This window comes from Chrysemys picta, chromosome 8 (assembly GCF_011386835.1).
Source record: "Chrysemys picta bellii isolate R12L10 chromosome 8, ASM1138683v2, whole genome shotgun sequence".
Lineage (NCBI taxonomy): Eukaryota > Metazoa > Chordata > Testudines > Emydidae > Chrysemys > Chrysemys picta.
Window position 1 is genome coordinate 15,724,253 of NC_088798.1, and position 13,043 is coordinate 15,737,295.

Below are 13,043 nucleotides of genomic sequence, written 5' to 3' on the forward strand. Positions count from 1 at the left end.
ACATGATCAAAATAACCTAAAAATACACATACATGCATGTGTATGTGAACACGGTGTTTCTCTAAAACATTTTAGTAATAATTAGCCATAGTCAGCACTAGGGAAAACTATTGTTCCTCACCAGCGTCCCATCTGGTTCAGGATTAGGCTGATGAGGTTTTGGAGCAGAATAAATGGGAAAAGCACGATGCAACTTGACTGGGGAAGAAAAATGTCCTGAACTCTAATGGCATTCCACTGACCTTGGGTTTTTTAGATGGTTGAGCGGGGGTTGGGGGGAATTGGTGAAAATGGCTGGCTTCATGAACCACCATTCACAGAAGTCTGATGCTATTTCAGAAAGTCGAACAACCTTATGAGAGAAAATAGGCACAGGCACACGCAAGCATTCCCACACAGAAGCGATAGCGGGGAAAAAGAAGGAGCCAGTGCTTTTTGTGTTCAGGGCGTGTTGTGTACAGTGGCAGCACTGGGACTCTAGTAGGATTTTTCGGGATGGTGGGGTTATACTCATGTTGCTGTTAGCGTAAGGCTCTCAGAGAATCAGTTACAAGGGTCTGTTAGGTGTGCATTGCATTTTGTCCTGGGTGCTCAGAACCTGGGCTTGGTGCTCTTTTATCTTGTTAGTACAACTCTCAATAAAAAAGTTAGCTATGAAAATAACAATATAAACAAGTGCTCTTTATTAACTTTAACTTGAAAATACTATCCAGCTCTTTAGCTACACTTAGCCAGCCAAAAAAATATCTGCCCTCTGAAGTATTTCTAAAGCACCTGAACACCATAAAATAAACACCAAAAGTAAAATTAAGAACCACAGTAAATTTGCCTATGAAACGTCCAGCTCGCCTTCGTTCAACTACATGTGCACTAAACCAACCCCATCAGCAACCCGGCCGTTCCAACTGGAATAGTCGATATGTTAATACTCTGCCCTAATTCCCTTCCTGGCCCACCATCTAAAGGCCATGAGGTTTCTCAGCAATACTTATGGCAGCAGGGTGGAGCACTAGTACTGTTATATAGGTTAGGAATTCAAATCCCAATGTGGGCAGGTTTTAAAAATGTATTAGTATTAACTTTTTAAAAGATTCAGGAGGTCTCTCACCACAAAAACTTCAGGCAGGAGAGGTGGATAGATTTCTCATCAAAGATCACAGTGGGTGAGAGAACAATGGCGGTTGGCAAGATTCAGAGGCAGCAGGATGCGTCCAAAACTGGTTGACGTTTTTTCAGTAAAAAAGTCTTTTTGATTAAAAAAAAAAAATCCTGCAGAAATATTTCAATCTCAGTTGAAATTTTTCATTTTTCAAAGAAATTTCATTTTTTAAATTTTGGGTTGATAGGGAAAATCCCACTTTCTCTCCTGTCTTTAAATTCTCCCTACCCCTCATTAAAAAGTGAGAGAAAAGGTCGTGGTTTTTTCACACCAGTCATATTTTTTTTTAATTGTTTTGAAAAGTTTCCATTGAAAAAGTAAATATTTCATGAAAAACTGCAAATGAAACAAAATGTTCCTTTTGAAAGAATTCATGAAATATACTTACCTTTTTTCAACCAGAGTGATATGGGAAATGGAATTCCTCGGCCATCCTGAGTGTGCATGCACACAGACTGGTGTGGCAGGGACACCAGGAAGAGCTGCCCTCATGGTAGGATGTATCATAACAGCCACAGCCCCTTCCAATATCAGGTTCCCAAATCATCCAATTGCTGATATTGGTCCCCTGTTGGGTTATGAGAACGGAGGCAGGCAGGGAAATTTGGAGACATAGTGAACTGCAGATGCAGCCCTATATACAAGCACAGCAAAGCGTAATTATTTAAGAAATGGGGCAATGACAAAAATTTCCTGGCTTTTCCTAGCGAGACAGCGCACAGATCTTGTATGGCTGTGGGCAGAGAGTAATTCCCATTCTGAATTTAAGGCTTAGCTTCACGTCCTTCGGAGCTTGGAATGTGAATTTCTGAAGGAGGGCAGTGAAGAACAGGAACAGCTCTATTCTAGCCAACTGCTCGCCAAGGCAACCGCGCTTTCCTGAAAAGAAGACAGTTGTGCACATCAGCCAGAGGAGTCTTGTTAGAACAGTTTGGGTCTCATGACAAAAGAGACATTAATTTTCCACAGCAGGAATTTCAGAACAGTGAGGATTTGTCATCAGTTCCTCCCTTCTGAGTCACTTTTTCCTGTTTTTAGTACTAAATTTTCCTTCCCTTATGGAAGTGGATGCTAAGGTTTACATTAATTATAACAGTACTTCGGTAATTCCTTCTACTAATAGAAACAATCATGTTTGAGAGCTCTCGGATGATCAGCCACATCTCTGCATAGCTATTGAAAGCCTGATCTACACACATTTTTATACCAGTATAACAATGTCTTTATACTAGTGCCCAATCTCAGTATAGCTTATTCCCCTTCCCATAACTGCATCCACGCTAGAAAGGCTGTGGTGTTTTAATTTATATTGGTTAAAAAATATCACACACCTAACTGACAGAAATCTAGGAGGCATGTATACTAATATAGTTAAAGCACTACAATTTCTGTGTCTAGCTGATGTCTTACTTCCCTAACATTCTCAGCTACACGTAGCTGTATTATTTCTTGATTAAAAAGTTAAAATAAAATTACATAGGTGAGGTGTAATCAGGGGCAGCTCCAGGCACCAGCGCAGCAAGCGCGTGCCTGGGGCGGCAATCCGTGGGGGGACGGCCTGCCGGTCGCTGTGAGGGCGGCGGTCAGGCTGCCTTCGGTGGCATGCCTGCGAGAGGTCCTCTGGTCCCGCGGATTCGGCGGCAATTTGGCAGTGGGGCGCTGAAGGCGCGGCACCGGCGGACCTCCCGCAGGCATGCCACCGAATCGGCGTGACCAGCTGACTGCCCGCAGGTGCGCCGCCGAAAGCCGCCTGACTGCCATGCTTGGTGCGGCGAAAAACATAGAGCCGCCCCTGGGTGTAATCTTTCCCTGGCCTAGCTTCTCAATGACATAACACATGGCCTGCTGAACACACGCAGGTCTAGTCAGCATTATTACTAAAGAAGGGAGCTGTGTGTCCCTGAATCTTAGGCCTGGTCTACACTGGGGCGGCGGGGGGAGGGGAGAAGGGAATCAATCTAAGTTACACAACTTCAGCTACGTCACTAACATAGCTGAAGTCGACGTACTTAGATCTACTCACTGTAGTGTCTTCAGTGCGGTGAGTCAATTGCTGCCGCTCCCCCGTCAACTCCGCCTGCACCTCTCACGCAGGTGGAGTACAGGAGTCGATGGGAGAGCACTCGCGGGTCGATTTATTGTGTCTAGACTAGACGCGATAAATGGACTTCCGCTGGATCGATCGCTGCCCGCCAATCTAGTGGGTAGTATAGACATACCCTTAGTTTCTAGATAAACCACTTTAAAAGAAAAAGGTATTACATACTTTCCTTAGCCACACACAGCGGGTACCAATATTGCTTGTTCTTTTCCTTTGCAAGAAAGCCCTGATAGACCTGTATATAAACAAGGTTTGTGCAAATCTGTGAATCCTTGATTCACACGCATTTTTGTTTCTGGAACTTAATGCTAAAGCTCTTATTGATTTAAATTGTGTGGGATCAGCCCTTATTGAGTCCAAGTGATGGAGAATCCACCACATTCTATGGTAAAATGTTCTAGAGGTTGATTGGTTTTTATGAGGTTGCTTCAGGGATCTCCCACACTTTTATCATCTTTACCATATTTATTCCCCTTGCTGACTCTCCCTACAAGTGAAAAGAAGCAGTAAAAGGTGAGGCGCGCTATTCCTTCTGTCCTCACTCCTACATTCCCAACAAGTGAGGCAGGCTACTTTCTCTTTGTGCCCACCTTAGGGCATGTCTACACTGGAGCTGCGCACTAACACTAGAAATGTATCCGTGGTGGCATGAGCGGCTAGCCACCCAAGTATATTCTGAAGGTCTCGGAAGGGGGTGTACACGGGATGGCTAGTCCATCCAGCTGCACGCCCCACCATGGCTACACCTCTATTTTTAGCGCACTAGCTCGCTCCGAGCTAGAATGGGCTTATCACCCCCACCAAGAAATTACACCTTCATCTCCAGTGTACACATACCCATAAGGGTAGCAGAACTGAGGCCACTCTTTCCTGTTGTTGTGTCGAGCCTTGTTCTAGGAGAGAGCACTTGCTCAAGAATGACATGCCCTCTACCTATGAAAAAACTGCACAAGCTGGAACTCCAGCCCAGGGACACAAATTCTGGCCATGAATTTCATTTCTGAGCTTTCCATTTTTCATTGTGCCTCTGTCACTAATAAATGCGGTGGGGTTTTTCTAAACAGAAAAAGGAGAGAGGCCAAGACTTGGTGCTATAGTGCGAATGGACAGAGTCAGACACATCTTACCTGCAGAGAAGGGCAGGAAACTTTCTCTCTTCTTGAACTGACCATCCTCCAGGAAATGCTTAGGATTAAAAGTATCAGGGGTTTCCCACTCATTCTTGTCAAACAGCACTGATGTCAAATTGGGAATCAAAACGGTGCCCTAAAGAAAGAGAAAGAAAGGAATTTAAACCTTCCCTGATTCCATTTTTAAATTGTGACTCGCAAAGAGGCAAAAAAGAAGGGGTCATGCCTTTCATTTTAATCTTTTATGATGTACAAAGAAGGCACAAAAGGATGGTTTTTTTTTCAAAAAGGACAATTTTCCAGCCAGTTCTTTACCTTAAATTTATCTAGAATTTCAAATCTGGCTTTCCCTGGTTTTGCTGGTAGTGTCTCTGGAGGTCCCAGAGAGAGAAGAATGAGAGCCATCACAGACTATAGATGAAGGTGCGGGGTGTTAATCTTTGAAGAAAGAGAGCTTTTCTTCCAACCGGTTTTTAAGAATTTGAGTTAAACAGGTGTTAATATCACAACAGACAAACAAACCAAAAATGGACACCAGTGTGACTAAAAATCACTTCCCATCTCAACTAAACAGGTTCATTTCCTTCACAGGTGTGATGTTATACACCTACTAGTTCTCCTGCATCTCCTAGGAAAAACAGGGTAGGCAAGGTTGAATTTCTAATAAAAAAAACAAGCAAAAAAATAGAAACTCTCAGGCATTCTTTATACAGCATAAAGCATCAGAAAGGAGCACAACCCATCCACCCACCTTTCTTTTTTAAGGGCCAAATTTTCAGGGATGTGGTGGTTGTTGGCCTCAAATGATGTATATGTGTATAGTATATACCTCTAGGCAAATCCAGCAAGTGCTCCTGCAAACTAACACTCGTGTGAGCTAAAGTTCTTTTTTGCACTCCTAATTGCTATCTGCAGATATAATGCACTCTCCCCCTGGTACTGTGTACAGACATTTCCCGTAAGTTATATTAATGAAGGGTTACTGTCAGCAGAATGGAAGGTTGCCACAGGCAATGGTGTCCTGCAACACACTTGCTGGTAGAATGGTCCTCTGCCTGCCTGAGCTCCAGAATGAGCTCATTGCCCTTGAGCCTGGGTTTGTCCCCATTTCACTGAGGATCAGTCCACAGGCTGGAGAAGAAGAATGCGCCCATGTGTTAGGACCTGAGGAGAGCTTCCGCTGAACATAGTCCGGGAACGCTGGGGTAGGAATTCCAGCCTGCTCCCTTCCATGGGGAGAAATTGTGGCTCAGCAGCACGGTTAGGTGGAGTCAGAAATGCTGCAGCTTGAGACGAAAGCAGTTCAGAATTCTGGAGCTGCTGAAGATGAGATACGCCCCACCCGTCAAAAGAAGCAGCCGCTCCCATCTGCAGACACCAAAGGCCCAGACCCTGAAAAGTATTTAGGCACATAACTCCCATTGATTTCCGATAGACTTAGGTGCCTGAATACCTTTAAGTCTCTGCGTCCAAGAACCTGGCTGATCTTTCATGAATCAATAGCCACAGAGGTGAACTTGTGCTGGACCTACTTCTTAGTCCTTTTACTATGGTTTCATGCAATTAAAATAAATAACTTACATCTCGTTTTATGAAGACAGACTGCAAAAGTCTGATCTAGATTTCAACTTCCTCAAAGCTTGAGAATGTGAGCATCCAAGGTTTTGGTTAAGGAATTTTAGCCCAGTATAGAAATAGGGGCCACCTGTAAAATGCAGCTCTGGATCTGGGTTGATTCCCCAAATGGGTTCCGATTCAGAACTGGGTCCTCCGGGGTGTGAAGGTGTTTCTATCTGGGCCTTTGGTTTGGGCTCATCTCTATTAATTTCTTAAACTAAGATAAGAAGTGAAAACTACATTTCTGTCCAGCTTACTTTTGGCACATAGAATCCGGCCAGTGTTGTGTCACTAGTTGCCATTCTGGGCACACTTAAAGGCACGATGTTGCTTATCCTTTGCACTTCATGAATAACTGCATTGGTGTATGGCATGTTGTTCCTGTCGTCCATGGCTGGCTGGCGAGACTGGCCAATCACTGCATCAATCTCCGCTTGCACTCTCTCTGTGAAAAGAGCAGAGTTCATTATTGTTCCAAGAATAATACGTTATTGAAACAACAAGCTTAAATTGTGCAGGGTTTAGAGTTCATTGATTTTAAGCCTATACCTAATAAAGCTCGATTCAAGCATTGGAAACAGCATCAGTGAGTAATGTAGAGATCTGAACATACAAATACATAAGAAAACTACTGCTGGTTAGCCTGAGACAAATGCAGTGGTAAGGAGGTGAGAGGAATTTTAAAGTGTAATTTAGGCATAATAGGAAGACCTCCTTTAATACCAATATGGAAGGCAAGAGGCGTTTACTGCACTTCTCAAAATCAAATGTAAAGGCATTATCAATACGTATTTTGTCCCTGTTCAAAATAGCAAATCAATTACTGGTCTGACCCAAGAGATATCGGAGCATGAAAATATTTATCTGCTGGTTTTCTCTGTGAGGTAAGACTCAAATTTTTGGGGCACAGGGTTAATCCAGCAGCTTGCAAAGAGTCCAAGGATCGCACCTATTTTGCATTAAATGAAGCAGATTATATCTGCTATTATTTTCAATATAGGTCCCCCTTGGAGCCTCTGTGTGTTAAATCTCAAGGCTGAAGAGGACACTGACCGAGGAACACCTTTTAGAAATCTATAAGTCACATTTACAGGATTAAATGATTTTCCCAATGTCACACAGAAAGTCTGAGGTAGAGCCTGGACTAGCACTTGGGTATGCTGAGTCCCAGTCCTGTTAATTAGCCCCAAGGGCAGCTTCCTCTTTAATCAAGGGTATTGCAGCTGTGGATTGCACTCCATGCCCTTGCAGTAGTTGCTGGAGGTGTAACTGAGGGCAGAAAAAAGAAACAATTCCAATAAAAGAAAGGGTTTCTGAATGGGGAAAAATGATTACTGTGGGAAGAAAGCACATTTGCACAGAGATTTCATAAATCAACATTCTGAGTTCTGTGAAAAGTCCCCGATGTGGCACGGGTTAAGGGTAGAAATTGAAGAGCTATTAAGAGATTAGAAATATAAACCATTACCATTTACCTTGAACGTCAGGATATAGGGCCATGTACAGCAGAGCCCAGCGGATGGTTGTAGACGTTGTCTCAGTTCCAGCAAAAAAAAGATCCAGTGTGGAAAATATAAGATTTTCTTCATGGAAACTAGGGTCGGCATCGGCCTTAGAACAAAGATATATGTGGGTGGGACTACAACAATATTTATTACTATTATACAAAGCCATGGAAACATCATTCCAGGCTCAATTGTGCAAGGTGCTGGGTGCCCTGAATTTCCATTGCCTTTGGTGAGAGTTGAGGGCGCCAGGACAGCACATTAGATAGAAAGACTGTGCTTTTAGCATCATTCTTGAGAGTGAAAAGTTGGAGCTGATTTTAGGTCTGAGCAGAGGGCCTGCTGAAGTCAATGAAAGACTTCCATGCACTTCATCTGGCTTTGGGTCTGGCCCCTAAAGCACAGGTAACCTTACATTTTTAGGGCCCAATTCAGCAAAGCACTCAAGCATCCGAGTAGTCCCACTGACTTCAGCGAACCTGCTCTCGCTGATTAAAGGAAAACATGTGCTTAAAGGCTTTGCTGAATCAGTTCCATCCTACCTGGGGTTTCTAACTGATAACTAATGGAGGGTCAGATGCTCAGAGAACTCAACTGGTGAGCCCTGTTACTGTCATTCTACTTCTAATTTTTAAAACACAGAAGTGGTTTGTTCCTGTTCACTTTGTTCTTTGCTCTCTTACCTTTGCTATTTCCTTCAGATAACAGTCAATGAAGTCTCTGGGTTCAGATGGATTCCAGTCCTCTCTGTGCTTTGCAATCATTTCCCTCACAAAACACTTCATATTTTCCCAGTTTTTAAAAATGGTGTGATGGGGTCCAGGTATCCACTTCATTATGGTCGGGAAGGAGTCATACAGCTTTTGACATACAAACAGAACACAGTAGCCTAGTTTTAGAAAAAGGCATCTGACGGTTTAATACACCCACATGCATTCAGCTGAAGACACTGCATTTATTAAACCACATTAATCTCAAGTAAGATCAGGACCCCAGTATGGTAGGCACTTTACATATACATAACAGTCAGCCCTGACCTGAGGAGCCTAGAAACTTTGGGTAACATGTTGTGTCCCTGGAAACCATGATTGCCCCTGTTTTCAGGGCCTGTGTCAGTGAGCCATCACCATTACGAAACACAGAGATTTGTCCCTGCAAATGGGGCCACCTGAAGACGCTGCCAGCTGGACAAGCCCTTGACCTTGATGGGAGGTTGGCCTTGCCTCCGGGGGTCACCTCCCACCAGGCCTGTTGCGTAATGACACCCTGCCATCCTCACTGCTGCAAGAGTATCCAGCGAATCTACCCCTGCCACACAGATCCTTGAGCCAACCCTCCCCTGAGTCCAATGCACAGTGTGTTAGCAAGGAAGGGAGTTTCTTGGGAGCAGCGAGGATTTGGCACCTTTTCTTCTTCCCCTCTCCTACGCACACCTCCCTGATGCCCACTGAAACAGCCCACTGGGTTGTCAGCCCCATTAGAGATCACGTTAAGTGCCTGTGGGGTGGCGGCGCTGGTCTAGAGAAGTCAGGTTTGAGGATCTAGCACGATACCTTCAGGGGGGCCAGGTGAAAGAGACTAGCCGGAGGGGGAACTGAGGTGGAGAGAGATTTGTTGGGGAAAATGAAAGCATGGATGCCGCAATCAGGTTATGGTAGAAGTGAATCTGGGACAACACTGTCACACTCAGCCCCGCTTCCAGTGAAACTGCTGGGGGTTTCCCATTGTTTTCATATGTTTACAATCAAAATCAGACAAGCTGTACCTGGTTCCAAATAGTTCCCTGGAGGTACAAAGTCTCATCAATCAACCACAGTAACTTCTGGAAGTGACTATCATGATATTCAAACCGGTCCCCAAATGTGACGGAACAGATTATGTTGGAAACAGCATTATTAATTTTAAAGTGAGGGTCAAAAGGTTGCCCTAAAGAGAAAATGGGAGAAATCCGTGTTCTCGTTTCTCAGAAAAGGGGAAGGAAGTTGTTGACAGACATAAACTATATGATATGTATGAAATCCATTAATAAAACCTGAACATATGCATATATCACACACTCCCGCACACACTCATATATATCCCTTGAGCAACATTTGCTGCATTGTCACCTATCTGAATATTGAAAAACTGTTAAACACATAGATGGGATGAGCTGCATTTTGATGCATGCAGCATATCAAATCTACCAGTTCAAGTCAGTTTTTGCTATGTAAAGAGACATTTGTATGTTTTCACACAGGTCTCTGCCTTTGTTATAGTGAAGGCGGGTTTTACTTATATGTGATTATGAACTACTTTCTCTCCATGGCCATTAGTCTTGGCAATGAACACTTTTGTGGGACTGTTTTGTAAATTTGCGTGGCTACATGGAGGCTGACAACTCAGCATTTAGTGCCATTACTGACCTATATAAAAACATGAATCTCAAACACCACCAAACTTTTGGATCCGTAACCAGATCTGGACCATGGCACCAAGGGTCATATATGTCTAATGGGCTAAGCCAAATCCCTCATCTGAACTAAGCGTTAGGAAAGATCTGGATTCAAACATCATGTTTCAGGTACATCTCTGTTATTTCATGTTCATTTCCAAAGAAGAGCTACAATTTTTGATAGAATAATTAAAGTGTTATTCTCTCTAGTTCTCACCTTTTTCTTCCTCAATTGCATCTGTGAGGTATCTGCTCTCATCCTGTATTCGTTTTTCTAAGCTCCTCTTCCCCAGGCCAAAGTTTCTTAGAGTTGATAAAGCAAATCTTCTTTGTTGTTTCCAGACATGCCCATTAGAGGAGATTAATCCTGGGGTGAAAAATGACACCTGGTATACTGTAATGGTCATTAGAAGATTAGAAAACTTTAACATTCCTTTCCTTCTTCAAGTTTAAGTGAGGCCTTGCTATCTTTCCACAGGATATTTTCTTCTGTTCTGTTTGTCATGCTCATCACTATCATATCAGAGTGCCTGGGCTCTAGCAATGGTAGGGTCATGTCCAACATGCAGAAGGTACACTTTTACAGAAGGTGTATAGAGCTGAGATTGAAGGAAGTAGGCCGCACTACCGACCAGAAATGAGGTTGGAAGATGCAATTTTGAGGGATTTCAGAAGCATAAATCCTCCCATTCTGATTCTTGCTGAAGGAAAACTTGCAAGGGACCATCCAGGATGGAAGTCCATTCTACATGCCATCACAGCTACATGGTAGCCATGTGAATCTGCTGCTGCTGTCACCTGGGATATAGCAGTTGGGATGTGAACATGAGAAGTCAATGAGACATGAGCACATGTGTAAGTAGTTGCAGAATTGAGGAAGTTACTAAGGCCCAGACCCTCAAGGGTATTTAGGTGCTAAACTCCCATTGATTTTACTAGAAGTTACTACCCCAGAGCACACATCAATGAGACAGTTCACGTGCATAAAGTGAAGCCCATTTGTAAGTGTTGGCAGGATTGGTGCCTTTATTATTAAAAATGTTACACCTGAAATACTTGAAGAAAAAGATAAGAAAAGAAACTCACCAAATGTACCAAAGATTTCATAGATAAGAGGAATTTGTGGGCGATCAAGAAAGTATTCACCCTGATGGACGAGCACTTCCTTCACCAGCTGGAATCCATTTACAATCACAGCTGTCTGGCTACCAATCTGCATGCTGAAAATGTTGCCATATTTTCCAACAAGCTGGAAAAAAAAAGAGCACGTGGTTTAGTTCATATTTAATTTCTAACCATTAGAGGAGTGAAGTTCTGGAACAGCCTTTCAAGGGGAGTAGTGGGGGCAAAAGACATATCTGGCTTCAAGACTAAGCTTGATAAGTTTATAGAGGGGATGCTATGATGGGATAGGCTAATTTTGACAATTAATTGATCTTTGATTATTAGCAGGAAAATATGCACAATGATCTGTGATGGGATGTTAGATGGGGTGGGATCTGAGTTACTACAGAGAATTCTTTCCTGGGTGCTGGCTGGTGAATCTTGCCCACATGCTCAGGGCTTAATTGATCGCCATAACTCTTGCAAGCCCCCACCCAACCTACTTCCTTGTGAGCTCTTTCCAATCCTGAGGAGCATCAACCTGAAACCCTACACAGCCCCTTCCACGTCTCAGTCCTTCTATTCTTGGTAACTTTTTATGAGCCTGTTCGTACCTGGTAAGTCCTTGTGGGCCTGCTCCTGCACTGCCCAAGCCCCTGCATACATTGCAAGCCCCCTGTCACACTCACAACTCCCCACTCGCTACCTTCAAACCATGGTACATTGTGCACTGCATCAGACACTGCCATCCACATGTAATCAGGCCTCAATTCGCTGATATGTCAAATATAATTTAAACTGTACCCCAGCACAAAGCAGAGGTAAACCTGGAGGATCCTACCTCCTGAGGATTTCCATTGGAAAGGAATCCACAGATGGGACCCCCATATCCTGGACACTGGCTGAGGGAAAAGGGGTTTGACCAGAGGTTTTCCTGTGCTCTGGTGATCCCGGGCAGCAGACTTCTGGAATGGCCCACTGGGACTGTTAGTAGCTGGTACAACTCAGAGCAGTGTAGAGATGGCTGTAATTTATGCCAGGGGCCAGAGCAGCACCAGGACAAATCCAAGTTCATGGCAGTGCAGAGGTGGTGCTATCATGAGCTGTGCTATACATTCTTCAGGCGCAGCTGAGGGTCTCACCCAGCGTCTCTCTCACCCACCACTCCCTGGTGAAAAAAGCTCATGCAAACAGAACTCCTATTCTTGCACTTGCTTCTCTTCCCCACTTACCTTCTCTATAGATCTATGGGTCTGTTTGAAATCCAGATGAAGTATGTGGCCCAGGAAGGGCAGGGGCAAAGGTCCTGGAGGGAAATTCTTCGGCCGTCTCCTTTTCGTGCAATCAGCAATCAGCAGGAACAGGCCTAAGAACACGGCCAATGTCTGAAAGGGCACGTTCTGCCAGAGCCACATTAACCCAGGGACAGCCTGGAGCAGCATCTTCCTCGGCCAGGTGCACCCCTACAGCTGGAAGAGGGAGGAGTGACTGGGGTAGAGGGAAACCTGATAGCAGCAGGCACAACCCTGCCCATCCACTTGCTGCTGACGCTGGCGGAGGACAAAGTTTACAAGCAAAATTAACACACCCTCAAACAGGTACACAAGAGCTTTCGATGCCAGAGTCCTAACCCGGAAACCCTGCTAGGGCCCCCTCTCCTGGTTCCTTCAGCTCATCGGCAAAGATTTGTCAGATTTTTCCTTCTTAGTTATAATTTCTCATTTTCTCCTGGTTCTTTTAAAAAAATGAATTACAGATTCCCTCCTCCCGCATCCTCTGTCATGAAAAATATCCAGTAAATCCAGATTTTCTACAAATCTGATAGTCAGGAATGCAAAAGATCTTTTTACTATAGGTTTTGTGGGAGAATAGGCCTGGCTGGCCTCCCTTGCATCAATCAGAACATCGGTGAAGACTCGTCATATAGGCCCGCCCTGCCGGCCACAAGCCTGAACTAGGCTAAGTGACACAGCAATAGGTAACTTTAGCTAAA

General features: G+C 44.1%; 1 protein-coding gene across 1 annotated transcript; it reads right to left on the reverse strand.

Moving 5' to 3' along the window:
• Positions 1–660: 660 nt before the first annotated feature.
• On the reverse strand, positions 661–12,848 carry LOC135972138 (cytochrome P450 2J2-like). Its single transcript, XM_065553931.1, has 9 exons — positions 12,283–12,848; positions 11,033–11,195; positions 10,164–10,313; positions 9,278–9,438; positions 8,196–8,372; positions 7,483–7,618; positions 6,265–6,452; positions 4,388–4,526; positions 661–2,038 (listed from the first exon to the last, which is right to left on the reverse strand). The coding sequence occupies exons 1-9, from the start codon at positions 12,490–12,492 to the stop codon at positions 1,863–1,865; spliced, it is 1,500 nt and encodes a 499-aa protein (XP_065410003.1). The 5' UTR covers positions 12,493–12,848; the 3' UTR covers positions 661–1,862.
• Between the last annotated feature and the right edge of the window lie 195 nt (positions 12,849–13,043).

Excerpts from the sequence above, each read along its gene's own strand:
- LOC135972138 (XM_065553931.1), bottom strand. The coding sequence starts at position 12,492 with ATGCTGCTCCAGGCTGTCCCTGGGTTAATGTGGCTCTGGCAGAACGTG. Across the intron at positions 9,439-10,163 it reads TGCAATTGAGGAAGAAAAAG|GGCAACCTTTTGACCCTCAC; the intron begins GTGAGAACTAGA and ends TTTTCTCTTTAG. Across the intron at positions 6,453-7,482 it reads CCTATATCCTGACGTTCAAG|AGAGAGTGCAAGCGGAGATT; the intron begins GTAAATGGTAAT and ends CTCTTTTCACAG.